Source organism: Haliotis rufescens, unplaced genomic scaffold (assembly GCF_023055435.1).
Source record: "Haliotis rufescens isolate VD_foot unplaced genomic scaffold, xgHalRufe1.0.p SCAF_6, whole genome shotgun sequence".
Lineage (NCBI taxonomy): Eukaryota > Metazoa > Mollusca > Gastropoda > Lepetellida > Haliotidae > Haliotis > Haliotis rufescens.
In genome coordinates, this window is record NW_025964334.1 from 43,381,267 (window position 1) to 43,407,691 (window position 26,425).

Sequence of the window (26,425 nt, forward strand, 5' to 3'; positions counted from 1 at the left end):
AACTCTGTCAAGCACTTTGAAAGACACTCAAACATGACCGATAAAACTACAGAAAATGTATTTCTTATGACTTATTTCTGGTTATGGAGACAATTGTGGTATCCAAGGTTTGTCATTCAAGTTGATACGAAGGTTGACGGTCTTTGGTGATATTGTTTACGTACGGTTATCAAAAGCTTCCCTCGAGACACAGTTGTTTATGTTGCCTATCAATGTTCAAAACTGAAACACCGCCACCTTGCATGCCATTTATAGTCAGGGTGGGGCTTTAAGAAGTTTGATGGGATCATCTACCACTGGAGGAACAAGTGAAGATATATCCAGAGAGCAATTGGTCGGCGGGTGGATAAGGGACTGTATCTTGAGGCACCTTCAGGCACCTTGAGGAGGCCTCAGTCCGTATGAAATAGGTCCCCAATAAACATCCAAGAACGAGTGAGGATGACTTTCCACTTTGTCCAGTTGATAATCCACTCCCAAAACAGGAGCACCATCCAATGACAACAATTGTGAAGAAAATGAAGATACCTGCTGTCACATGGGTGGAGTAGTCTGAGCTCAGGTTAATGACAAGACCTCCTCGGATATTGCCCCAGACTTAAATAAAGTATCAGCTGACCATGGCTATCTCACAAGTAGCTTGGTGAACACCGAATCCGAAGCTGAAGTAGACAGAAGTCCCTGATGCCGCAAGAGCTTGATGCAAGTGTACCCTGATGTGCTTGATCTGAGCAATTTTCCAGTTTCCAGGCTGCAGCTGTCATACATGGTGAAACTTGGCTATTCCAAGTCCTTAGACCAGCTTATGCAATGAGGCCAGTCGGAGAGGGGGACGAGGACTCTACGTGTCATTGGCCATCGACTTTAAATCTGCACCTCTAATGTCCAAGTCAGAGTCCACCAGACAAGAGACCTCTTCCTCATAGTCTGGGTCAAGAGACTGGAAAAAGATGAGAGTCGAACGACCAGTGGAATGTAATAGCTGATGACGTGTTAAATGCCTAACCAGAGATGGACTCTGAACCGAATGATAAGTATCATACTTACGGATATTGTAGACATAATGGCTGCAGCTGATGATCGTGTTGCTGATAGCAGTAATTGCAGTAGTTTATCTCGATGATAATGATTGGAAGACCTGATAAGCACAGCAGTAGGTCGAGGAGCTGAGCACCTACCCTGTGCATCTTGCTGAGTCGCTGAGCACCTGTCTGATGCATCTGAATGTGGCGCAGGGCACCTGTCTGATGCATCTGAATGTGGTGCAGAGTACCTGTCTGATGCATCTAAATGTGGCGCAGAGCACCTGTCTGATGCATCTGAATGTGGCGCAGAGTACCTGTCTGATGCATCTGAATGTGGCGCAGAGCACCTGTCTGATGCATCTGAATGTGGCGCAGAGTACCTGTCTGATGCATCTGAATGTGGCGCAGAGCACCTGTCTGATGCATCTTGCTGAGGCACTGAGCACCTGTCTGATGCATCTGAATGTGGCGCAGAGCACCTGTCTGATGCATCTGAATGTGGCGCAGAGTACCTCTCCTGTGTGTCGTTTCATTGCGCAGAGTGCCTGTCCAGTGACTCTACATCAGGCACTAATCGCTTTTTCAGTGCGTCTTGCTGTATGCCTTAGAGCCTGTCTGATCAGTCTGAACGTGGTGCCAAGCACCTCTCTTGTGAGACTGGCACCGAGCACCTATATGGTGTGGCTGGAGGTTGTGCTACGTGCCTCTCTGTAGGTCTGTGAGTGGGCCCCTCTGGTGGGGCCCCATGACAGGATGTGGCACTGAGTGCCCCTCTTGTATGACAGGATGTGACACTGAGCCCACCTCTTGCATGACAGGATGTGGCACCAATGCGCCTCTTGTATGACATGATGTGGCATTGAGCGCTCCTCTGGTATGAAAAGATGTGGCACCAAGTGCCCCTCTGGATTCAAAGTATGTGGCACCAAGTGCCCCTCTTGTACGACAGGATGAGGCACCAACGCACCTCTTGAATGACATAATGTGGCATCGAGCACTCCTCTGGTATGAAAGGATGTGGCACCGAGCACTCCTCTTGTATCAAAGGATGTCGCATCGAGTGCCCTTCTTGTATGACAGGATGTGGCACCAAGTGCCCCTCTTGTATGACAGGATGTGGCAGCGAGCGCTTCTCTGGTATGAAAAGATGTGGCACAGAGCCAACTCTTGTATGACAGGATGTGGCACCAAGTGCCCCTCTTGTGTCAAAGGATGCGGCACTGAGCGCTTCTCTGGTATGACAGGATGTGGCACTGAGCGCCCTTCTTGTATGACAGGATGTGGCACCGAGCATTCCTCTTGTATGACATGATGTGGCACTGAGCGCTTCTCTGGTAGGACAGGATGTGGCACAGAGCGCACCCCTTGTAAGACAGGATGTGGCACCCAGCACCCCTCTTGTATGACATGATGTGGCACAGAGCGCCCCTCTTGTATGACAGGATGTGGCACCAAGTTCCCCTCTTGTTTGACAGGATGTGGCACAGAGCGCACCCCTTGTATGACATGATGTGGCACTGAGCGCTTCTCTTGTATGAAAGGAGGTGGTACCGAGCGCTTTTCTGGTATGAAAGGATGTGGTACAGAGCGCACCCCTTGTATGACAGGATGTGGCACCCAGCACCCCTCTTGTATCAAAGGATGTGGCATCGAGTGCCCCTCTCGTATGAAAGGATGTGGCAGGGAGCGCTTCTCTGGTATGACAGGATGTGGCACAGAGCGCACCCCTTGTATGACATGATGTGGCACCGAGCGCTTCTCTGGTATCAAAGGATGTGGCACTGAGGGCTTCTCTGGTATGAAAGGATGTGGCACTGAGCGCTTCTCTGGTATGACAGGATGTGGCACAGAGCGCACCCCTTGTATGACAGGATGTGGCACCGAGCACCCCTCTTGTATCAAAGGATGTGGCATCGAGTGCCCCTCTTGTATGACAGGATGTGGCACCGAGCGTTCCTCTTGTATGACATGATGTGGCACTAAGCGCTTCTCTTGTATGAAAGGAGATGGCACCGAGCGCTTCTCTGGTACCAAAGGATGTGGCACCGAGTGTCCCTTTTGTACGACAGGATGTGGCTCCAATGCACCTCTTGTTAACATGATGTGGCATCAAGCGCTCCTCTGGTATGAAAAGATATGGCACCGAGCGCCCCTCTGGTATCAAAGGATGTGGCACCAAGTGCCCCTTTTGTATGACAGGATGTGGCACCGAGTGCCCCTCTTGTACGACTGGATGAGGCACCAACGCACCTCTTGTATGACATGATGTGGCATCGAGCACTCCTCTGGTATGAAAGGATGTGGCACCGAGCACTCCTCTTGTATCAAAGGATGTGGCACCGAGCGCTCCTCTTGTATGACATGATGTGGCACTGAGCGCTTCTTTTGTATGAAAGGAGATGGCACCGAGCGCTTCTCTGGTATCAAAGGATGTGGCATCGAGTGCCCCTCTTGTATGACATGATGTGGCACCGAGCGCCCCTCTTGTATGACATGATGTGGCACTGAGCGCCCCTCTTGTATGACATGATATTGCACAGAGCGCCCCTCTTGTAAGACATGATGTGGCACTGAGCGCCCCTCTTGTATGACAGGATGTGGCACCAAGTGCCCCTCTTGTATCAAAGGATGCGGCACTGAGCGCCCCTCTTGTAAGACATGATGTGGCACTGAGCGCCCCTCTTGTATGACAGGATGTGGCACCAAGTGCCCCTCTTGTATCAAAGGATGCGGCACTGAGCGCTTCTCTGGTATGAAAGGATGTGGCACTGAGCGCCCTTCTTGTATGACAGGATGTGGCACTGAGCATTCCTCTTGTATGACATGATGTGGCACTGAGCACTTCTCTTGTATGAAAGGAGGTGGCACCGAAGCTTCTCTTGTATGACATGATGTGGCACCGAGCGCCCCTCTTGTATGACATGATGTGGGACAGAGCGCCCCTCTTGTATGACATGATGTGGCACCGAGCGCCCCTCTTGTATGACAGGATGTGGCACCGAGCGCCCCTCTTGTATGACATGATGTGGCACAGAGCGCCCCTCTTGTAATGACAGGATGTGGCACAGAGCGCCCCTCTTGTATGAAATGATGTGGCACTGAGCGCCCCTCTTGTATGACATGATGTGGCACAGAGCGCCCCTCTTGTATGAAAGGAGGTGGCACCAAGCGCTTCTCTTGTATGACATAATGTGGCACTGAGCGCCCCTCTTGTATGACAGGATGTGACACTGAGCGCTTCTCTGGTATGAAAGGATGTGGCACTGAGCGCTCCTCTTGTATGACATGATGTGGCACTGAGTGCTTCTCTTGCATGAAAGGAGGTGGCACCGAGCGCTTCGCTTGTATGACATGATGTGGCACCGAGCGCGCCTCTTGTATGACAGGATGTGGCACCGAGCGCCCCGCTTGTATCAAAGGAGATGGCACCGAGCGCGTCTTTTGTATGACATGATGTGGCACTGAGCGCACCCCTTGTATGACAGGATGTGGCACCGAGCGCCCCTCTTGTATGACATGATGTGGCACAGAGCGCCCCTCTTGTAATGACAGGATGTGGCACAGAGCGCCCCTCTTGTATGAAATGATGTGGCACTGAGCGCCCCTCTTGTATGACATGATGTGGCACAGAGCGCCCCTCTTGTATGAAAGGAGGTGGCACCAAGCGCTTCTCTTGTATGACATAATGTGGCACTGAGCGCCCCTCTTGTATGACAGGATGTGACACTGAGCGCTTCTCTGGTATGAAAGGATGTGGCACTGAGCGCTCCTCTTGTATGACATGATGTGGCACTGAGTGCTTCTCTTGCATGAAAGGAGGTGGCACCGAGCGCTTCGCTTGTATGACATGATGTGGCACCGAGCGCGCCTCTTGTATGACAGGATGTGGCACCGAGCGCCCCGCTTGTATCAAAGGAGATGGCACCGAGCGCGTCTTTTGTATGACATGATGTGGCACTGAGCGCACCCCTTGTATGAAAGGATGTGGCACTGAGCGCTTCTCTGGTATGAAAGGATGTGGCACTGAGCGTTCCTCTTGTATGACAGAATGCATCTTCCCGAGGCAAGAGAGTTAACTGACTTTAAAAGTCCAGTTTCCACCCTTGCCGAGCTAGGCTGGAATTCCTGGGCTCGATCGTAGCATCACCAGTGGCTATTACGAGTTATGTCCCTTCTATGCCTCTCCTATTGACCAATCAGATTCCACCTCTCGTATCACTTGCATTTGCTTCAAACAAAACGGTGGCGCCCAGTCAAGACGATCTGATCGATAATCAAGATCTGTATTGTGATAAAATGAGTCTTACATCACGAAGTACATCAAATCACATGAGCACCTTGATTAAAAACATGAAAAGATTTGGAAAATATCTATTGACAACGACTTAGCGGTGCACATGTTTTTGCAAATCCTGCAGTCGACCGAAATCTGCACGACACTTTACGAACTGGATTTCAATTTCGGTGTGTGATTTTGATTGGACTATGCATAGACTCGTTAGTTCAGCCAAAATGTAACTCCATAATACCAGCCTAGTTCGGCAAGGGTGGAAACTGGACTTTTATAGTCAGTTAACTCACTTGCCTCAGGAAGATGGACAGAATGTGGCACAGAGCGCCTCACAGGCTGAGAATGGTGCAGGAACTCAAGCCTAATCAGCACAACTTGCATGTGAAGACACACAGTAACAAGATAGATATGTTTGTATAATACTTTAAATACATTATCATGTACTTAAATATGAGTGTACAGCAAGTACTTGCCACCTGCTAAACCTTGAATCCATTTGAGAACAAAGCCTGTCTGAAAACGCTCCAAGTCAAAATGGATAGAAAACAAACATGCTCCAACTGACCGTGAACAAATACTTGCATGTGAAAAAAGAATTCAATAACATCCCACAAGTGACTAAACAACCCTTTTGTCAATTGAGAATGGGTTAAATACCCAACACTATTGCAAAGGTGTACAAAGTTCAGAGCAAAAATGGTTCAAGAACAGACATATCAAGGTATGATATTTCCAGTCATGTTTCGCAAGAAATAGAAGAGAATACAACAAGTAATGCAGGGTAAGTTAAAAAAAAAAAGTACAATAATTGTCTATAAAATGTGGAGTTGTGGTTTCAATAATATCGAAAGTATGTGTAGCAATACTAATTTGTCAGAAAAAAACCAAAAGAAATGGACTGAAAGAGCGTGTTTGAGTGTTCATTTCCAAATGCAACTTTGTATGTCTCAATCTACAATGCAAACCCAGTATGTTTACCTCCTAACAGACCCAAACAAATTTTTAACTCTTGACATAGCACAATTTGTAAGTATAGAATTAAAACAAGTCATCTCTGAATAAGGGTTTAAAAATTCTTATTTCAAAATCAATGTATTTTTGTTACAATTTTTGTCCAAACAATAGTTATTCTTTCATCCTGCAAACAGGGTTTAACCATAATGGAATAATAATGGACAGCGCCCACTTGAATATCCACCTTCCACTTGTGTCAGGGATTAAAAACAGCTCTAAATTGCAAGCTGTAAGCAATATTAATAGGCAAGGTACTGACTGTAAAGTGTGTATGGTGCTAACCTTTCCTGGTGTGAGTCCAATATGATACACCAGCTTGGAGTCTCTGTCTAGCTCCACTAAGATTTGTTGTTGCTGAGCAGGTGTCAGAGAACCTTTGAAGGCTTTTGCCATGAGTCTGCGAACTTCTGCCCCGGCTGAGCTGCTGACGCACATACTGGTGTCCCAGGATACCTTGTACTCATACTCCACAGGGTTCATCCACACCAACTACAACACAAGCCGGTCTGCACAGTTAGTCAATGGGTTCATCCACACCAACTACAACACAAGCCGGTCTGCACAGTTAGTCAATGGGTTCATCCACACCAACTACAACACAAGCCGGTCTGCACAGTTAGTCAACATCCACACCAACTACAACACAAGCCCGTCTGCACAGTTAGTCAATAGGTTCATACACACCAACTACAACACAAGCCGGTCTGCACAGTTAGTCAATAGGTTCATCCACACCAACTACAACACAAGCCGGTCTGCACAGTTAGTCAACATCCACACCAACTACAACACAGGCTGGTCTGCACAGTTAGTCAATGGGTTCATACAAACCAACTACAACACAAGCCGGTCTGCACAGTTAGTCAACATCCACACCAACTACAACACAAGCCGGTCTGCACAGTTAGTCAATAGGTTCATACACACCAACTACAACACAAGCAGGTCTGCACAGTTAGTCAATAGGTTCATCCACACCAACTACAACACAAGTCGGTCTGCACAGCTAGTCAACATCAACACCAACTAAAACACAAGCCGGTCTGCACAGTTAGTCAATAGGTTCATACACACCAACTACAACACAAGCCGGTCTGCACAGTTAGTCAACATCCACACCAACTACAACACAAGCCGGTCTGCACAATTAGTAAATAGGTTCATATACACCAACTACAACACAAGCCGGTCTGCACAGTTAGTCAACATCAACACCAACTACAACACAAGCCGGTCTGCACAGTTAGTCTACATCCACACCAACTACAACACAAGCCGGTCTGCACAATTAGTCAATAGGTTCATATACACCAACTACAACACAAGCCCGTCTGCACAGTTAGTCAATAGGTTCATCCACACCAACTACAACACAAGCCGGTCTGCACAGTTAGTCAACATCCACACCAACTACAACACAGGCTGGTCTGCACAGTTAGTCAATGGGTTCATACAAACCAACTACAACACAAGCCGGTCTGCACAGTTAGTCTACATCCACACCAACTACAACACAAGCCGGTCTGCACAATTAGTCAATAGGTTCATATACACCAACTACAACACAAGCCCGTCTGCACAGTTAGTCAATAGGTTCATCCACACCAACTACAACACAAGCCAGTCTGCACAGTTAGTCAACATCAACACCAACTACAACACAAGCCCGTCTGCACAGTTAGTCAATGGGTTCATCCACACCAACTACAACACAAGCCCGTCTGCACAGTTAGTCAATAGGTTCATCCACACCAACTACAACATAAGCCGGTCTGCACAGTTAGTCAACATCCACACCAACTACAACACAAGCCGGTCTGCACAGTTAGTCAACATCCACACCAACTACAACACAAGCCGGTCTGCACAATTAGTCAATAGGTTCATACACACCAACTACAACACAAGCCCGTCTGCACAGTTAGTCAATAGGTTCATCCACACCAACTACAACACAAGCCCGTCTGCACAGTTAGTCAACATCAACACCAACTACAACACAAGCCGGTCTGCACAGTTAGTCAATGGGTTCATCCACACCAACTACAACACAAGCCGGTCTGCACAGTTAGTCAATAGGTTCATCCACACCAACTACAACATAAGCCGGTCTGCACAGTTAGTCATCATCCACACCAACTACAACACAAGCCGGTCTGCACAGTTAGTCAATGGGTTCATCCACACCAACTACAACACAAGCTGGTCTGCACAGTTAGTAAACATCCACACCAACTACAACACAAGCCGGTCTGCACAGTTAGTCAATAGGTTCATCCACACCAACTACAACACAAGCCCGTCTGCACAGTTAGTCAATAGGTTCATATACACCAACTACAACACAAGCCCGTCTGCACAGTTAGTCAATAGGTTCATCCACGCCAACTACAACACAAGCCCGTCTGCACAGTTTGTCAACATCCACACCTAATACAAAACAAGTCGGTCTGCACAGTCAGTCAATAGGTTCATACACACCAACTACAACACAAGCCAGTCTGCACAATTAGTCAATAGGTTCATACACACCAACTACAACACAAGCCGGTCTGCACAGTTAGTCAATAGGTTCATCCACACCAACTACAACACAAGCCGGTCTGCACAATTAGTCAATAGGTTCATACACACCAACTACAACACAAGCCCGTCTGCACAGTTAGTCAATAGGTTCATCCACACCAACTACAACACAAGCCGGTCTGCACAGTTAGTCAACATCCACACCAACTACAACACAAGCCGGTCTGCACAGTTAGTCAATGGGTTCATCCACACCAACTACAACACAAGCCGGTCTGCACAGTTAGCCAATAGGTTCATCCACACCAACTACAACATAAGCCGGTCTGCACAGTTAGTCAACATCCACACCAACTACAACACAAGCCGGTCTGCACAGTTAGTCAATGGGTTCATCCACACCAACTACAACACAAGCTGGTCTGCACAGTTAGTAAACATCCACACCAACTACAACACAAGCCGGTCTGCACAGTTAGTCAATAGGTTCATCCACACCAACTACAACACAAGCCCGTCTGCACAGTTAGTCAATAGGTTCATATACACCAACTACAACACAAGCCCGTCTGCACAGTTAGTCAATAGGTTCATCCACGCCAACTACAACACAAGCCCGTCTGCACAGTTTGTCAACATCCACACCTAATACAAAACAAGTCGGTCTGCACAGTCAGTCAATAGGTTCATACACACCAACTACAACACAAGCTAGTCTGCACAGTTAGTCAACATCCAAACCAACTACAACACAAGCCAGTCTGCACAGTAAGTCAATAGGTTCATACAAACCAACTACAATACAAGCCGGTCTGCACAGTTAGTCAACATCCACACAAACTACAACACAAGCCGGTCTGCACAATTAGTCAATAGGTTCATACAAACCAACTACAACACAAGCCGGTCTGCACAGTTAGTCAACATCCACACCAACTACAACACAAGCCGGTCTGCACAGTTAGTCAATGGGTTCATCCACACCAACTACAACACAAGCCAGTCTGCACAGTTAGTCAACATCCACACCAACTACAACACAAGCCGGTCTGCACAGTTAGTCAATAGGTTCATACAAACCAACTACAACACAAGCCGGTCTGCACAGTTAGTCAATAGGTTCATACACACCAACTACAACACAAGCCGGTCTGCACAGTTAGTCAATAGGTTCATCCACACCAACTACAACACAAGCCAGTCTGCACAGTTTGTCAACATCCACACCTACTACAAAACAAGTCGGTCTGCACAGTCAGTCAATAGGTTCATACACACAAACTACAACACAAGCCGGTCTGTGCAGTTAGTCAATAGGTTCATCCACACCAACTACAACACAAGCCGTTCTGCACAGTTTGTCAACATCCACACCAACTACAACACAAATCCGGTCTGTACAGTTAGTCAATAGGTTCATCCAAACCAACTACAACACAAGCCGTTTTGTACAGTTAGTCAACATCCACACCTACTACAACACAAGCCGGTCTGTACAGTTAGTCAATAGGTTCATCCAAACCAACTACAACACAAGCCGGTGTGTACAGTTAGTCAATAGGTTCATTCACACCAACTACAACACAAGCCAGTCTGCACAGTTTGTCAACATCCACACCTACTACAACACAAAGCCAGTCTGTACAGTTAGTCAATAGGTTCATCCACACCAACTACAACACAAGCCGGTCTGCACAGTTTGTCAACATCCACACCTACTACAACACAAGCTGGTCTGTACAGTTAGTCAATAGGTTCATCCAAACTAACTACAACACAAGCCGGTCTGTACAGTTAGTCAATAGGTTCATCCACACCAACTACAACACAAGCCAGTCTGCACAGTTTGTCAACATCCACACCTACTACAACACAAGCTGGTCTGTACAGTTAGTCAATAGGTTCATCCAAACTAACTACAACACAAGCCGGTCTGTACAGTTAGTCAATAGGTTCATCCACACCAACTACAACACAAGCCAGTCTGCACAGTTTGTCAACATCCACACCTACTACAACACAAGCCGAACTGTCCAGTTAGTCAATAGGTTTGTCCACACCAACTACAACACAAGCCAGTCTGCACAGTTTGTCAACATCCACACCTACTACAAAACAAGCCGAACTGTACAGTTAGTCAATAGGTTTATCCACACCAACTACAACACAAGCCGGTCTGTAATAGGTTCATCCATACCAACTACAACACAAGCTGGTCTGCACAGTTTGCCAACATCCACACCAACTACAACACAAGCCAGTCTGCACAGTTTGTCAACATCCACACCTACTACAAAACAAGCCGAACTGTACAGTTAGTCAATAGGTTTATCCACACCAACTACAACACAAGCCGGTCTGTAATAGGTTCATACACACCAACTACAACACAAGCTGGTCTGCACAGTTTGCCAACATCCACACCAACTACAACACAAGCCAGTCTGCACAGTTTGCCAACATCCACACCAACTACAACTCAAGCCAGTCTGTAATAGGTTCATCCATACCAACTACAACACAAGCCCGTCTGCACAGTTAGTCAATAGGTTCATACACACCAACTACAACACAAGCCGGTCTGCACAGTTTGCCAACATCCACACCAACTACAACACAAGCCAGTCTGCACAGTTAGTCAACATCCACACCAACTACAACACAAGCCGGTCTGCACAGTTTGTCAATAGGTTCATACACACCAACTACAACACAAGCCGGTCTGCACAGTTAGTCAATAGGTTCATCCACGCTAACTAAAACACAAGCCCGTCTGCACAGTTAGTCAAGAGGTTCATCCACACCAACTACAACACAAGCCGGTCTGCACAGTTTGTCAACATCCACACCTAATACAAAACAAGTCGGTCTGCACAGTCAGACAATAGGTTCATACACACCAACTACAACACAAGCCAGTCTGCACAGTTTGTCAACATCCACACCTAATACAAAACAAGTCGGTCTGCACAGTCAGACAATAGGTTCATACACACCAACTACAACACAAGCCAGTCTGCACAGTTTGTCAACATCCACACCTAATACAAAACAAGTTGGTTATGCACAGTCAGACAATAAGTTCATACACACAAACTACAACACAAGCCAGTCTGCACAGTTAGTCAATAGGTTCATCCAAACCAACTACAACACAAGCCGGTCTGCACAGTTAGTCAACATCTACACCAACTACAACACAAGCCAGTCTGCACAGTTAGTCAATAGGTTCATCCAAACCAACTACAACACAAGCCAGTCTGCACAGTTAGTCAACATCCACACCAACTACAACACAAGCCAGTCTGCACAGTTTGTCAACATCCACATAAAATACAACACAAGCCAGTCTGTACAGTTAGTCAACATCCACACCAACTGCAACACAAGTCGGTCCAGCGAAGGAGTTCAAATTTCAGCAAACTCAATAAGCAGGAATCTGTTTGAAAATAACAACAAAATCCCAGTGTTGGTAGACACATACATGCCAATGTTCAGCTTCATCAGTACAAGAGATATATGTTTCTTCAGTGCCTAGAATGCACTTTGATAATCTTGTAATGATGTATCGTAAAAGTGAAAAGGTCAATCAAGCCCAAAGTCAAACCTGTCCAGTTGATTCAGAGGAGAAAATGTCTACAGAAACTGTTGCCACAGGCTATGACATATGTTTTGTTGATATCCTCACCTCATCTTCTGTAATATGAAGTGGTGGTGCTAGTCTCACAAATTCTGGTGTCATACAGTTGTCTACAGACGGACGGTTTCCTGTGAGAAGGGCTTCTATAGTCTGTCTCTGTACATCTGGATTGATCACTCCTGGTTTGCCAAACTGGTCAAAACTGTAACAAAAGCAACACTAAATATATGAACCATAACCTCCAAATGGTAGTTAAAGAAAGCAGCTCTGATAATAGTCTGATAATAGGTTTCCTAAGATGTTTTGCTGAGAGAACAAACACACCATTAGTACTTTATCCTGCAATAACGTACATTTTTTGTGCTATGTCATAATGGGCTGACTTCATGATGCAGGGTATCAAAATATGATACAGTCCTAAGACCAGTTACCACCCCAACCCTGTCCCAGAGATGCTTTTGGTCGGAGGTCTGGTACCAGACTGCTTCTGAATGAATTTTCAACCCCTGAGTCAAAGTACTTCCTTGAGATGCTTACAATCAGCATTCTTAAAATCAAACAATAGTTATCATTGTGTATAATTCTAAGAATACTACCTCTATTACATCATAGACATAAATTCCCATTTTGGCAATAATCACTCTATAAAATCTTTAGATTTTTCAACAGAAGTCCCATAGTTTTGAGGTAAACCCTATCCCTTGACAAACTGCATCTGCGCATGCGCAAGGTGTTAAAACATCACTTCTTTCCAATAACCTTCATCGACTAGATGTAAGATATATTGGGGAGGTGGGAGGGACTATTTCCTGATGTAATAGAGGAAGTATTCTTAGAATTATACACAATAATAACTATTGTTTGATAATTCCTGCGAATACCCTACCTCTATTACATCAGAGCCAGTATTTACCAGAGGGATAGGTGGGATCCTGTCATCTAGTACTCCCTGATAATTGGCAGCAGTGAAGTAAGGGAAACATGGGGAATGAACCAATGCCAGACTTCCTGATTTCACCCTTGGCAAACGTGCAGAAGAGTTGGCACTTGTGGTGTCCTTTCCATTTTTATGATCTCATAATTGTTACCTGTTTTTGGAGATATATGACCTCATTTCGGATCTTTCTCTCCGGTTCACATGACCTTCATGACGTCACATCCGGTTCTGAGAACATCTATGATGACACTTAGGTTCAATCTCTTGGTGACATCATTTGGGTCATTTATCATCACTTCCGGTTGGTGATAAAACATACTCTTTACGTCAATTCTGGTTCTGAAGTCTTCCAGGGCGACACCTCTGGTCGTTATACATGTTACGCCTGACGAAGGCTTGCAAGAGTTAAAGAGCCGTTTTCTTTTCTTCCTGTGGTTCTGAGTAGCTGAAATATAGAATCTCAGAGCTCTGATAGTCTATGTGGATGATCCACTGTTTTACTCAAGGATGGGATAGAATATTGTCTATGTCCTAGAGTCCCAAACGCTGATGCCTGGTTTTTGGCGATAAATTCTGGTAGTGATCTGAAGGATATTGGGCTCGAGTCTTGTGAATGCGTAATAGATGAGATATCAATAGCGTAAAGCACAGACACTCTAGCAGCTGTAGCTATTGCTAAGAGGAAGGCAGTCTTTTCAGAAACTGTTAAAAGGGTAGCCTCTGCCATTGGTTCATATGGAGCTTCCATCAGCACAGACAGTACAATGGATAAATTCCATTTTGGGTAACTGCGTGTTTTTTTTATGTCTTCCAGGGAAAACGATTTCATGAGTCGAATTTAAACTGGGTGAGATCCTATGGATATACCATCATGTTGTAGAACTGAGGCTAATGCTATTCTATAGTTGTACCATGTCTGAACCCTTTCTCATTTCTCAGGTGAACTAGAAAGTCAGCCACCATAGGTATTGTTATATTTTGTGAAGGTGGATATTTGTCAGGTTGCCATAAAATATGTCCGATTTCGGTTGGCGGAGAAGATTGTGATGTTCTGGTAGTTTGAGAGGCTCTTCTATGAGAAGTGGAATCAGTCTTGGAAACCACGCTCCATTGGGCCATACGGGGGCTATCAGAATTATGACGCAATCTGTGTCCTCGATCTTCCTTATTACTCTGTCCAGGAGAGACCAAGAAAGGAAAGGGTAGGTGAACATTCCTTGCCAACTCATGGATAGGGCGTCGACCTGAAGGGCTAATGGATCTGCGACAGGGCTGACATAAACGGGAAGTCGATGATTTAGGCATGTGGTGAACAAATCCCGGTGAGGGGTATCCCACGTCGAGGTTATCCACTTGAAAACCTTGGGATGGAGAGTCCATTCCGTGGGTACAATCTTGTTTTTCCGGGATAGGCAGTCTGCAAGTATGTTGACTTTTCCCAGTATGTACCGTGCTTCTATCCTGCAACTCACTGAGTCTGCCAAGGCAAATAAAAGTGTAACCTCTCTCAACAAAAAGGTCTGATCTCGGGCTCCCTTGATGTTGTATATACCCTACCACCGTGGTAGCTATCAGTACCCATGAGTGGTGTAGTAGATCGGACCATGCTTTGATTGCTTTATGCTGTATGCCTGCTCCTTAGTTTGGGGTTGAGTAACGTGATTTTTCCTTAAAAGAAAAACATGGTTCTCTTTATACAACACCCCTTTAGTGACCGTATGTTTCTCTGAGGAAGTCAGTTTACCTGAGAGACAACACTTTTCCACATTAGATTTAGATTTAGTTTTGGTTTTGGGTTTTGGTCTTCCTCTTGGATTTAGACTTAGGACAATTTAGGGCTTTATAGAGCTTGTCAAATTTTTCCTTCGACAAGTCCTTGCAATACGTTCATCTTGATCTTGGAGTGCACATGCTTTTTCTACAAGTACTACATCTATGGTGAGGGTCTCCGATCGCTTGATCAATTACACCCTGAGCAGACTCCCGATGATGGTAGTGGGGAGGCATCCATACCACACAATATGTAAACTAAATCTACCTACTTGCGTCCACGATCTTGCTTCTTATACCACCGTTCCAAGCAAGCTTGACTGTCGTAGGTTGTCTGCTGCAAAACTTGACGATCAAAGGTTGACTGTTGTAATCTTTCAGATCTTGTACAAGCTATGAATTATTATCCAATATGTGTTTGGATTGATGAGTAAAACTTTTTGCTTGTTGATTCAACACACACGGGAAAGAAGTGATGTTTTCCCGCCTTGCGCATGTGCAGATGCAGTTTGACAAGGGATAGGGTTTACCTCAAAACTATTGGATAATTGGCAGTGAAGAGGACGTCTGTTGAAAAATCTAAAGATTTTATAGAGTGATTATTGCCAAAATGGGAATTTATGTCTATGATGTAATAGAGGTAGGGTATTCGCAGGAATTATAATGTTATCGTATCGATGTCAACTATTTTAATGTTTTAAGTTTTTCATCAATCTATTGCCACTGGGCCAAAGACAACTGCAATGCATCAACAATTTGATGAATTGTTAGACTTCTAATTTACCTTGTGGGTTTGGTATCAGGATCTGGCACCACACAGGGCATGGCTGCCTTGCTAGTATAGGGCATCTCAGACTGGCGTTCTGCTAAAGCTAGTTGTAGGCCACTCACGTCAAATGACTGGAATATTGATGCATAATGAAGGATAAAACATGTACATATGTTATCACTGCACACAAAAAAATATAGAATTTACATCATAATGAAGGATAACACATGTACAATAACTATAGTCAATATGTACTATATGTACAATATGACCCCTACTTACTAGGAATTGGGGACATTGGAAGAAACTAGGGGACAAACACATATTGGAAACAATTCAATAAACTCGGCACCTTTGTCTGCTTACATTTCTCAGATGCCACGACAAACTGATGGCCACATGTGACAGAGATACTACACCCAAAACTGAAAGCTTAAAGTTAGGTGGTTGGGCTAAGTAAATTGAACCAGCCAATCAAGACGTGTTACATTGCAATGGTCAATTCATTTGCGTATTACTAAACCTATCATTACTGAATGCTAACTGAAGACTTTTGAGGTTACGATAAATGATTATGATACTCCAATCGCTGAAATGTGTTTAATTTTCTGATTTTGACAAAGGAAACCTTTGTGTGTAAAATTCCCCTAAACTGAACATTGTACTACAGACAGTTACAGTATACATCAACTGGAATGCAAGTGTAGAGACTTGTCTAATTACAGAATATACTTTTATACTGAACATTTCAACACCATATCTACATAAAACACATGTGTCTAAGTAGGACAAAGTCAAGTGAGCTTTATCATGGCCAGCTTCCTTGTTGTCAGTGTCTGTAAACATTCCTCCTGAGAGTGAGTAAGTGAGTGAGTAAATGTGGTTTTACACCGCTTTTAACAATATTCCAGCAATATCACGGCGGGGGACACCAGAAATGGGCTTCACACATTGTACCCATGTCGGGAATCGAACCCAGGTCTTCGGCGTGACGAGCGAACGCTTGAACCACTAGGCTACCCGACCGCCCCTCCTCCTGAGAAACCACTGGACCAATGAATCTGAAACTTGACATACCTGTTCCCACAAGCCAATTCTCATATTGGCCCCCACGGAAGCAATGTATTAAAGCCCATTGAATACCATTACTCAGCTATCTTTTTTTTCAAAATGCAATGAAATTTGGTGTATGTGTAGATATTAGGGCTGTCACGATTCACTTGCGTATTCGGTGAATTGAATTTGTTATACGTGGTCACCAGAATAGAATATTTATGAATATGCAATCATGTGCATTAAAATACCCTTTACCTACAAATATCCATAAGAACAACATATTATATGCATAGATTTCTTCGAAGACAACACTCTTATAATACTTAATTTGACAGTATTGTGGTCACTGGTCATTGTCGCATTTGGGCAGATACCTGTACCTGGATAAGTGCAGTATTTATATGTATAACCAACAGACTGTTATGCCAAGTATATCAGAACGTCCGAATCCACCTTAGTGCAAGCCCACAAGGCTATGTGTCACCATCACTAAGTACCATATTCATGTTCTATTTTACCTATATTCTTTATTCTTTGGGGGCTCTCGGTTGCTAACCTCGTTTGGGCGTCAAAAGCCACTCAGAGCATGGAAGGCTTGTGGCCCCCAAAGAACATTACGCTATTTCGGTACCGTCCGGTCAGCACGACCCAGGACCAGCTTACCTCTAGGGATCGTCCAGGTCATTGGACCCCAGGACCGGCATATCCCTCCCACAGCTACACAGTCGGGGTCCCTAAGACCCCAGGACATTGTCATCTTAACCGGGTCACCATGACCCAAGGGTGTCAACCCGGGTCACCTCGACCCCAGGGTCTCAATAGGCAACCGAGGCAGCCCCCACGTTATGCCAAATGTTTTATGTAAATATCTGTATGTAATAAAACTTCCTGCCATGTACTACATTTCATGTTGTTTGTGGCACAAAATGGTAATTTGATATTTTAGTTTGTGCAACAACAACAGTACTTACTCGTTCATATTTAATCTACCAATTACAGGTCAATCACCTCTTTACTTTTATATTCAACACGATTTCTTAAACTCTGTCACCTGAATGTGTTTTCATTCCGCTTGGATCATGTTACAGTAATTACTTCCCACAATGCACTTCCAAACAGTCTGCGCATGCCCAGTAAGACGGACATGACGTCACAGTGTTTACCTTTATTAACCCATCAGCCCCGCACGAGGTTACTTTCTCCATTGTCGCAAGCCACTCAACTGTGTTACCCTCCAGCCACCCCATAGCCCTTCCTGTCTTGCATTGCTTCATGTATTCATGTGCATCACGTATGTGGTTTCTTGTGGATTCGCTAGTACTAATGTATTGGCATGCATTCCATGGCATTTTATCAGGCGCCTATATAAGAACATTACGCTATTTCGGTACCGTCCGGTCAGCACGACCCAGGACCAGCTTACCTCTAGGGATCGTCCGGGTCATCGGGCCCCAGGACCAGCATATCCCTCCCACAGCTACACAGTCGGGGTCCCTAAGACCCCAGGACATTGTCATCTTACCCGGGTCACCACGACCCCAGGGTGTCAACCCGGGTCACCTCGACCCCAGGGTCTCAATAGGCAACCGAGGCAGCCCCCACGTTATACCAAATGTTTTATGTAAATATCTGTATGTAATAAAACTTCCTGCCATGTACTACATTTCATGTTGTTTGTGGCACAAACTTAATTTGACAGTATTGTGGTCACTGGTCATTGTTGCATTTGGGCAGATACCTGTACCTGGATAAGTGAAGTATTTAAATGTATAACCAACCATGTCAAATAATTTATGTTGTTATTGTTTCACTGAATATAACAAATAATACATCAGCTGCTGACTTCATTACCCTATATTCATGATATGAATCGTATTCACCTCATAGTGTATTTGTTGGAGCCCCGATTATGTTTCTAGGTTTGTCAGCACTATACCCATGCTCGTGGGTTTCACAGAAGTGGTTAACGTCTGAGTCAAGATCGTCTGGGGTTAGGAACTAGTTGCACTTCCACCAAAGGACCAAAACTATGAACACCTTGCACATACTGATCATGAGTCATGTCTCGGAGATAATGACTGGCGAAAACTAAATCTGAGCTAAAAGATGGATTGGATGGAGCAATTGGTCGAGCCATGGTCGAGGCTACAGCTCAAATCTCATGGGGGTTGCTGTCTCTAAGCAGGTCCATAGCTGCTAGGTCATACACCTGTAGTATAATGGAGCGCAGCCATAGTGAGATAGTGTCTCGACTAACTTCCATCTTGAAGGCAGATGAGACTAAAATAAAAAGTAATTTCTGAGATCAACATTGTGTCTTGGATTGATGGAGGAAAACCCTTAGGCTCGAACTGGGCACACAGGTAGTACATCCTCATCTTCGGATCCCACTCTAGCTGATAAGGAAGGAACTGTGAAAGATCTGTCAAGCAGTCCTGGGAGTTGATTCTTAGTTTAGAAACTCCTGCAACTGGGGTGGATGGGCACATGAAGATAAGCTTCCTTGAGGTCGAGGCTGTTGGCATTGATTTTGGTCCTGAGCAGTTTCAACATAGATGAAAGTAGGGAGGACATTCCAGGTAACACTTATTGAAGATGGCGAGATTGTGTTTAATCCAAAATTTGGATGGTAAGAAGTTAGCGGTGGGTCTGCTGTAAGAGAGAACTGGTACCCATGACGAGGGATGTTGGTGACAAATGGACCTTGAGGAATTATCCAATTGTCCCAAAACCTGCCCAATCTCCCACCTACGGGACTATGACTGGGATGACCTAGGCTGGACTTGTGTTGGCGACAGCAGGCTTGATAATTGCCTTGTGACGTTGTATGGTCTTGACCTTTGCCACCAAGGAGCCTGATCGGAAGCCTCAAGAGAGCTGCGTCTAGGCTGATAATTGCTTGTTTTAGTTGGTTTGAATTTGGACTGATTGTAGATGTGGGTTTCAGAAGTTGCCTCTTGAACTCGGAATCCCAATCCGTTAAGGCGAGTTAACTGAGGCACCTGGTGGTGGTATTCTCTGCCAAGGCCGCCCAGAGATGAATAGTAAATGGTCAATGTTGAAATGATATAGTCTGTAAATGATCCACTCGATTAGGCTTGTCTAGCTCTGGAGGACGAGGCCAAGATGGATAAGGGCATGAGTGACTGTCGAATTTCCGTCTCAACAAAGGCAAGTCAGGTATCGGGCATACGCAAGAGTGGTCGGCCTAATCATCGTCCAGAGTATGCGCATTATCTGAGGCTTTGAACGCGTGGACGGGAAAATCTAGTGACAGACAATTTGGGGAAATCATCATCCAACATGGATTTTAAATCTGTAAGCATGGGATCCGGTGGAATGGATGTAGGGGAAGACCAAATTGTTTCCCTTTCATCAACATTGGTTAAGTCCCTGGTGCGTGTCTAACTCAAATGTGGTCGACTCAAAAGTCAAGCCAACAGAATGATTGTCGTATTGTTGAGGAAGCGGTAAACGACTATGGATCTGGAAGTGTGACTGGAAGACCCGGGAGAGAGACACGTGTATGAGACCGACAAGCTGTAGTGGCGTCCTCTAAAGGAGCCAAGGACAGGAGAGAGGTAGTTGTAGTTTTTGGCAATAGAGGTGTTACCACAAGAAACAACGGTGGGTAGGTGAGGTACTGCTCCATTGTTGATGATTGCGGCATAGTTGGGGATAATAGCACCTCAGTGTCTTCGAAGTCGTAGACATGTCCCTGTGGTCGGCCACCTGGGGATGCCTACGGGCACATTGGGTATGTCGTTTTCTCAAAACCCTGAGGTACCCTGGGGGAGAGATCGTGGCAAAACTTACACTGCGACAACAAGGACAAGGGGACTGTACAATCGGCGCACCGTAGGTATGGATCCTTGGCTGACTTATTGCCCCGACATTGTGAGCATGTAATTTCAAAGAAATAGACAAATGTGAGAAGCAGAATAGACTCATGTGTCAACAAAGAGAGACTGGCATGTAATAATAACTCAACCTTTTTAGAAACTTTACGAGAGAAATTATGACATAAAGAGCATAATTTTACACTTGAGAGGCCCAGAATATAAAAAAGTATTTTGTACATGTGGCAAAACAAGATGGCGGATGGAACAAAACACGCGAAGTAGGCGCAGGAAAGAGCCAAAGTCAGGCAACAATGACTATAACAAACGCCTGTAAAGACCACCCAAGTACACCAGATTAAAATACTAGTAAAATCTAGATATTTTTCATACTTCTATACTTATCCTGCATTACTCTTTAATCAATTTTCTGCTTGCTTTTGACAGAAATGAAGGTGTGATTGGTTCTGCTGAACAGAGAAGAAGGTTGTTCCATTCCATGAGCAGGACTCCCAATCACCAGCTGCCAATGCCTGAAATGGTGACGTTATGACTTTCATATCACTGTTGGTCACACGTAAATTGTCTGAAGTTATCATGGGGAGGCAAGTCTGTGACGGGTGGGCCCGTCTACTAAGACAATGTAATGCAATCTAGATTTATCAGATTTTTTAACTTATCTTGCATTACTCCATAATGCATCTGTATCCGATGGTATGGAGGTGTGGACATCTTCAGATGTCAGTAAAAAGCAGTCGTGTCGGTCATACTTTGTACTTCTGCGCAGAACAGTAAATGATCAAGAGTATGAGCATGTCCGAGTAAACAAACAGTAAGAGACAATAGCGTGCGGTTGGGTCTAAAAATTGGGTTTACCAAGCCATGAGTGTGTAAAAGCAAGGAAAACCCCCTTTCACAAGCGAGTAACGAAACTATGCGAGTCGAGTAAGGCTGGCTCTGGACATGATTAGATTGTATTTATGGTGTCGTGGGTTGGTCACCTGCTGGGCTACAAACAGCAGTCCCAAAACTGCGGAAGCTCTCGACATCTTCTAAAAACTAGATAAGACCCACAAAAACATCCTTCCATGATGGTTTAATTGAACAATTACTGTGAAGAGCCATCATCAAGGCAACCGCCTGAATCTAATAGGGGTTATCTCTCGGTGGCTCGAGATTAGCAATCTCGTAAGCCTGAAGGATGATAGCACGCAAACATTAAGAAATGGTATTGCAGCTGACTTCAGTCAAGGATGTCAGAGAAACATGAATAAATAATAGTTTTCGCGTACCACACCTATTCTTGGAGCGGTGGATGAAAACTCGTAGTGCACGTACTGAGCATAACAAGAGTTCTTCCTCGTCTTCCATGCCCACAAATGACGATAAAAGTGGGATGGTGAAAGAACGATCAGGTTGTCCTGACAACTGTTTTTTTGCTATAAAATCCAAACATAACCCGAGGTGAACTGCTCCGCACGTACCATGCTCAAAGCATACATGAGTGACTTGGAACGCATGAATCTTGGTCACTCTTGCCACTGTGGCTTGTGCCAACAGAAAATATTGTCTTCTTGGTGAGGTTATAGAATGATGTTGTGTGGAGAGGCTTGAATGGAGTTCCTCACAAACATTGAAGTTCCACATTCAGATCCCGAGTAAGGGAATGAAAATTGGTCTTCCTATCCTCAAGCCTAAAGGAGCATTATAAAGCTAGCAGTTCCGGTATCTTGGTCATTTTACGATCTTCCATAAATGCCAACACTGCCAACTACATGGTAATGGTGCTAACCTTCACGTGTCATTGGTACACAGGTGTTGATGATACTCAGCAAAGAATTGAAGCAAGATTATAGTGGAATATAGTGCCATAGCAATAGCCTTAGCCGATCGTGCCGAATAGACTTCCTTGTTTAGTGCTCTTTGTAAATGAACCAGGCGTGCAGATGAAACCTGCCTGGTGTGAGGTGTGGCCTGGTGTGAGGTGTGGCCTACTGTGTGAATGTACTAGTATGTATACAAGATGGAATGTTTCTGGGTGGAGCTTCCACTCCATGGGTGACACTCACTATGGGTTCAGAATCAGTCGATCCACTTGGTTGAAGAACCTGAATGTCTTGTTTGAGCAGAGAGTGTGAGTGAGTTGTCCCCTGATTCCGCAGGTACCAGACCACCGTGATGTTGTCGGTGGAAATGGCTAGTTGGGTGTTTGCTACTTCCAATGTGTTATCACCAGTATGAGCGCCTCAAACTCAATGGTTGTTAATGTGCTAAGTGCACTGTGTGCCGGACCACAGCCCAACCCTGCAGAGATATGTCTAGGAATAGGTGTGACGATGGGGACAGCTCTGTTAAGGAGACGTTAGACTCTACCATCCACCAACTGAGGTGAGTCCTGAGGTGAAGCATGTAGAGGGATGGATGCGAATGGTCCTGTCTTCTGATGTAGGTTGCCTGGAACTGTTGGATCGGATGTAAGTGCAACCATCCCTGTTCGTCAAGCCATAGGCTGATGTGAGCATTCCCAGGAGCACTTGCCATTGGTGAAGTGTAATGGACTGCTGAAGAATTGGTAGCATATTTAGATTAGGCTGTCTACAAGACCATAAAGTTGAAAAGTCAACTTCAGGAGGGTTTCTGATCGTGTCCTGCCTTCACGATATGTGGAAAATTGTGTTCGTCAGCCAACCAAAGCCAAATGTAGACTGAACAAATGCACTCCCAAACCAATCGCCGATGCACGACATAACTTTTGTGGGGAAGAATAATAAATTTGAAGCTGTATCCAAAGATAAAGCTGAATATATAATTCTTTGGTCTTAAAGATTTTACCTTTCGAAGTAAGGTGATCATATCCAACCCCTGGATGTCGAATAAGTGCTCCTGTTCTTATATTGAGGTGACGATGAAGGGAGTGAACTGTATGTTAGATGGTAAGTGGTGTTTCTGAGTTCTGTGTAGAATGTGTGATCTCCATGATTCTTGTGACGCCTAGTCATGTCCTGAGAACGATTATTCCAAGAGATGGGTACCTGGTAGCATTGACAATTCTGTCTAATCAATCGTGAATTTGTGAAGATTTTCACGTTTTGGTACAGATCATGTCTACCAGTGGGCACATGAAACAATTCTAACAGAGTATTCTCGCCCTCTCCGTGGAATCGTTCAGCCAACATTGAACATTGAACAAAAATTACACTATTAGCCCTGACGTACAAAGCTGAGTACAGTTTAAACAATGTGGGTGATAGATTTTTTTACATGGCAAATAGTACGATGAGCAAGCATAATTTAAAACCAATTGAAGTTGAAGTTGTAAATAGATTTTTCAATTACAAAATAATGGATTAACGTTATAATATGGGCATTGTGAAAACGGCCTAGAGTGCAAGCAACTTGTATAAATTGAACCAATTTATGGTGAAGTTGCAATGAGTATGATACCCAATTATAGAGAACAAAGTTTGAAATTCAAAATAATGGTTATATATATCAACTTTCTTTCTCTCTTCAGTCAAAAGCAAGCAGTATATGCATTGAGGAGAAATGCAGGATAAGTAAAACAATTACACAATTGAGAATTATTGGTTATCAAATGATAAGCAAAAGTAAGGACGCTTTCTGGTTCTTCAAACTGGGGAGCGTTATTCTTAAACGTCTGTTCAGTCCGGTGACTGGCAGTGATGTGATTATACATGACATCGCCACCTCTGGTCACGTGGTAGTTGTTGGAGGAAGGACTGGCGGTACAACAACTCTCACAGCTACGTCTCCTCAGTCAAGAGAACAGCAGTAGAAGCATTAAGGTAGTAATACAGGATAAGATAAAAGATTGCACAGGTTAACAGAAAAATTGGTACATACAGAACTAACTTCTGAAATCAGTAAACCACACAAGATCAATGGGCAATCAGCAAATTATATTGAAATATACCGAGCTGAAAAACAATGAAAAGTCAACTTTGTCCTACTCGGACACAATGGTTAAATGTAAATGTGATGTTGATATGTTCAGTATACAAGGACAAGGGTTCATAAGTTCAGCACTGATGAATTCAGACAGATGACAGATGAAGAGCCATGACAAGTTTACATTGACAATGCTAATGTGACTGTGTGGAACTTAAAATTACAGGTACCTGCATACTGCCTACATCCATGTGTATAATCTGACTTGGTGATTTTTTGAACATCTGAAAAAGAAAATGCAGTGATTTTCATTCTCATCAACAAATATTCCAGTATATGAAGTGATCACATTGCACTGTAGTACATACACATAGTTATACATGCAGTATACAAAGTGATCACATTGCACTGTAGCGCATATGGTTATACATGCAGTATACAAAGTGATCACATTGCACTGTAGCGCATATGGTTATACATGCACTATACAAAGTGATCACATTGCACTGTAGCGCATACACATAGTTATACATGCAGCATACAAAGTGATCACATTGCACTGTAGCGCATATGGTTATACATGCACTATACAAAGTGATCACATTGCACTGTAGCGCATATGGTTATACATGCACTATACAAAGTGATCACATTGCACTGTAGCCCATATGGTTATACATGCACTATACAAAGTGATCACATTGCACTGTAGCGCATACACATAGTTATACATGCAGCATACAAAGTGATCACATTGCACTGTAGCGCATATGGTTATACATGCAGTATACAAAGTGATCACATTGCAATGTAGTACATACACATAGTTATACATGCAGTATACAAAGTGATCACATTGCACTATAGTACACATAGTTATACATGCAGTATACAAAGTGATCACATTGCACTGTAGTACACATAGTTATACATGCAGTATACAAAGTGATCACATTGCAATGTAGTACATACACATAGTTATACATGCAGTATACAAAGTGATCACATTGCACTGTAGTACACATAGTTATACATGCAGCATACAAAGTGATCACATTGCACTGTAGCGCATATGGTTATACATGCAGTATACAAAGTGATCACATTGCACTGTAGCGCATATGGTTATACATGCAGCATACAAAGTGATCACATTGCACTGTAGTACACATAGTTATACATGCAGTATACAAAGTGATCACATTGCACTGTAGCGCATATGGTTATACATGCAGCATACAAAGTGATCACATTGCACTGTAGTACACATAGTTATACATGCAGTATACAAAGTGATCACATTGCACTGTAGCGCATATGGTTATACATGCACTATACAAAGTGATCACATTGCACTGTAGTACACATAGTTATACATGCAGTATACAAAGTGATCACATTGCACTGTAGTACACATGGTTATACATGCAGTATACAAAGTGATCACATTGCACTGTAGTACACATAGTTATACATGCAGTATACAAAGTGATCACATTGCACTGTAGCGCATATGGTTATACATGCACTATACAAAGTGATCACATTGCACTGTAGTACACATAGTTATACATGCAGTATACAAAGTGATCACATTGCACTGTAGCGCATATGGTTATACATGCACTATACAAAGTGATCACATTGCA

The 26,425-nt window shown here is 44.2% G+C and overlaps 1 protein-coding gene across 2 annotated transcripts in view; it reads right to left on the minus strand.

Annotated features, from left to right (window-relative positions):
- Positions 1-26,425, minus strand: part of LOC124114617 (CCR4-NOT transcription complex subunit 11-like) — a 105,022-nt gene that overhangs the window by 26,078 nt on the left and 52,519 nt on the right. The window contains exons 5-8 of one of the 2 annotated variants that reach the window (XM_048385600.1): positions 25,007-25,060; positions 15,988-16,103; positions 12,545-12,698; positions 6,613-6,819 (exon numbers count right to left, since the gene is read on the minus strand). In XM_048385600.1, coding sequence (XP_048241557.1) covers positions 6,613-6,819; positions 12,545-12,698; positions 15,988-16,103; positions 25,007-25,060 — 531 coding nt within the window. The remainder of the gene's footprint in view (positions 1-6,612; positions 6,820-12,544; positions 12,699-15,987; positions 16,104-25,006; positions 25,061-26,425) is intronic. The other variant, XM_048385601.1, reaches the window with a different exon arrangement.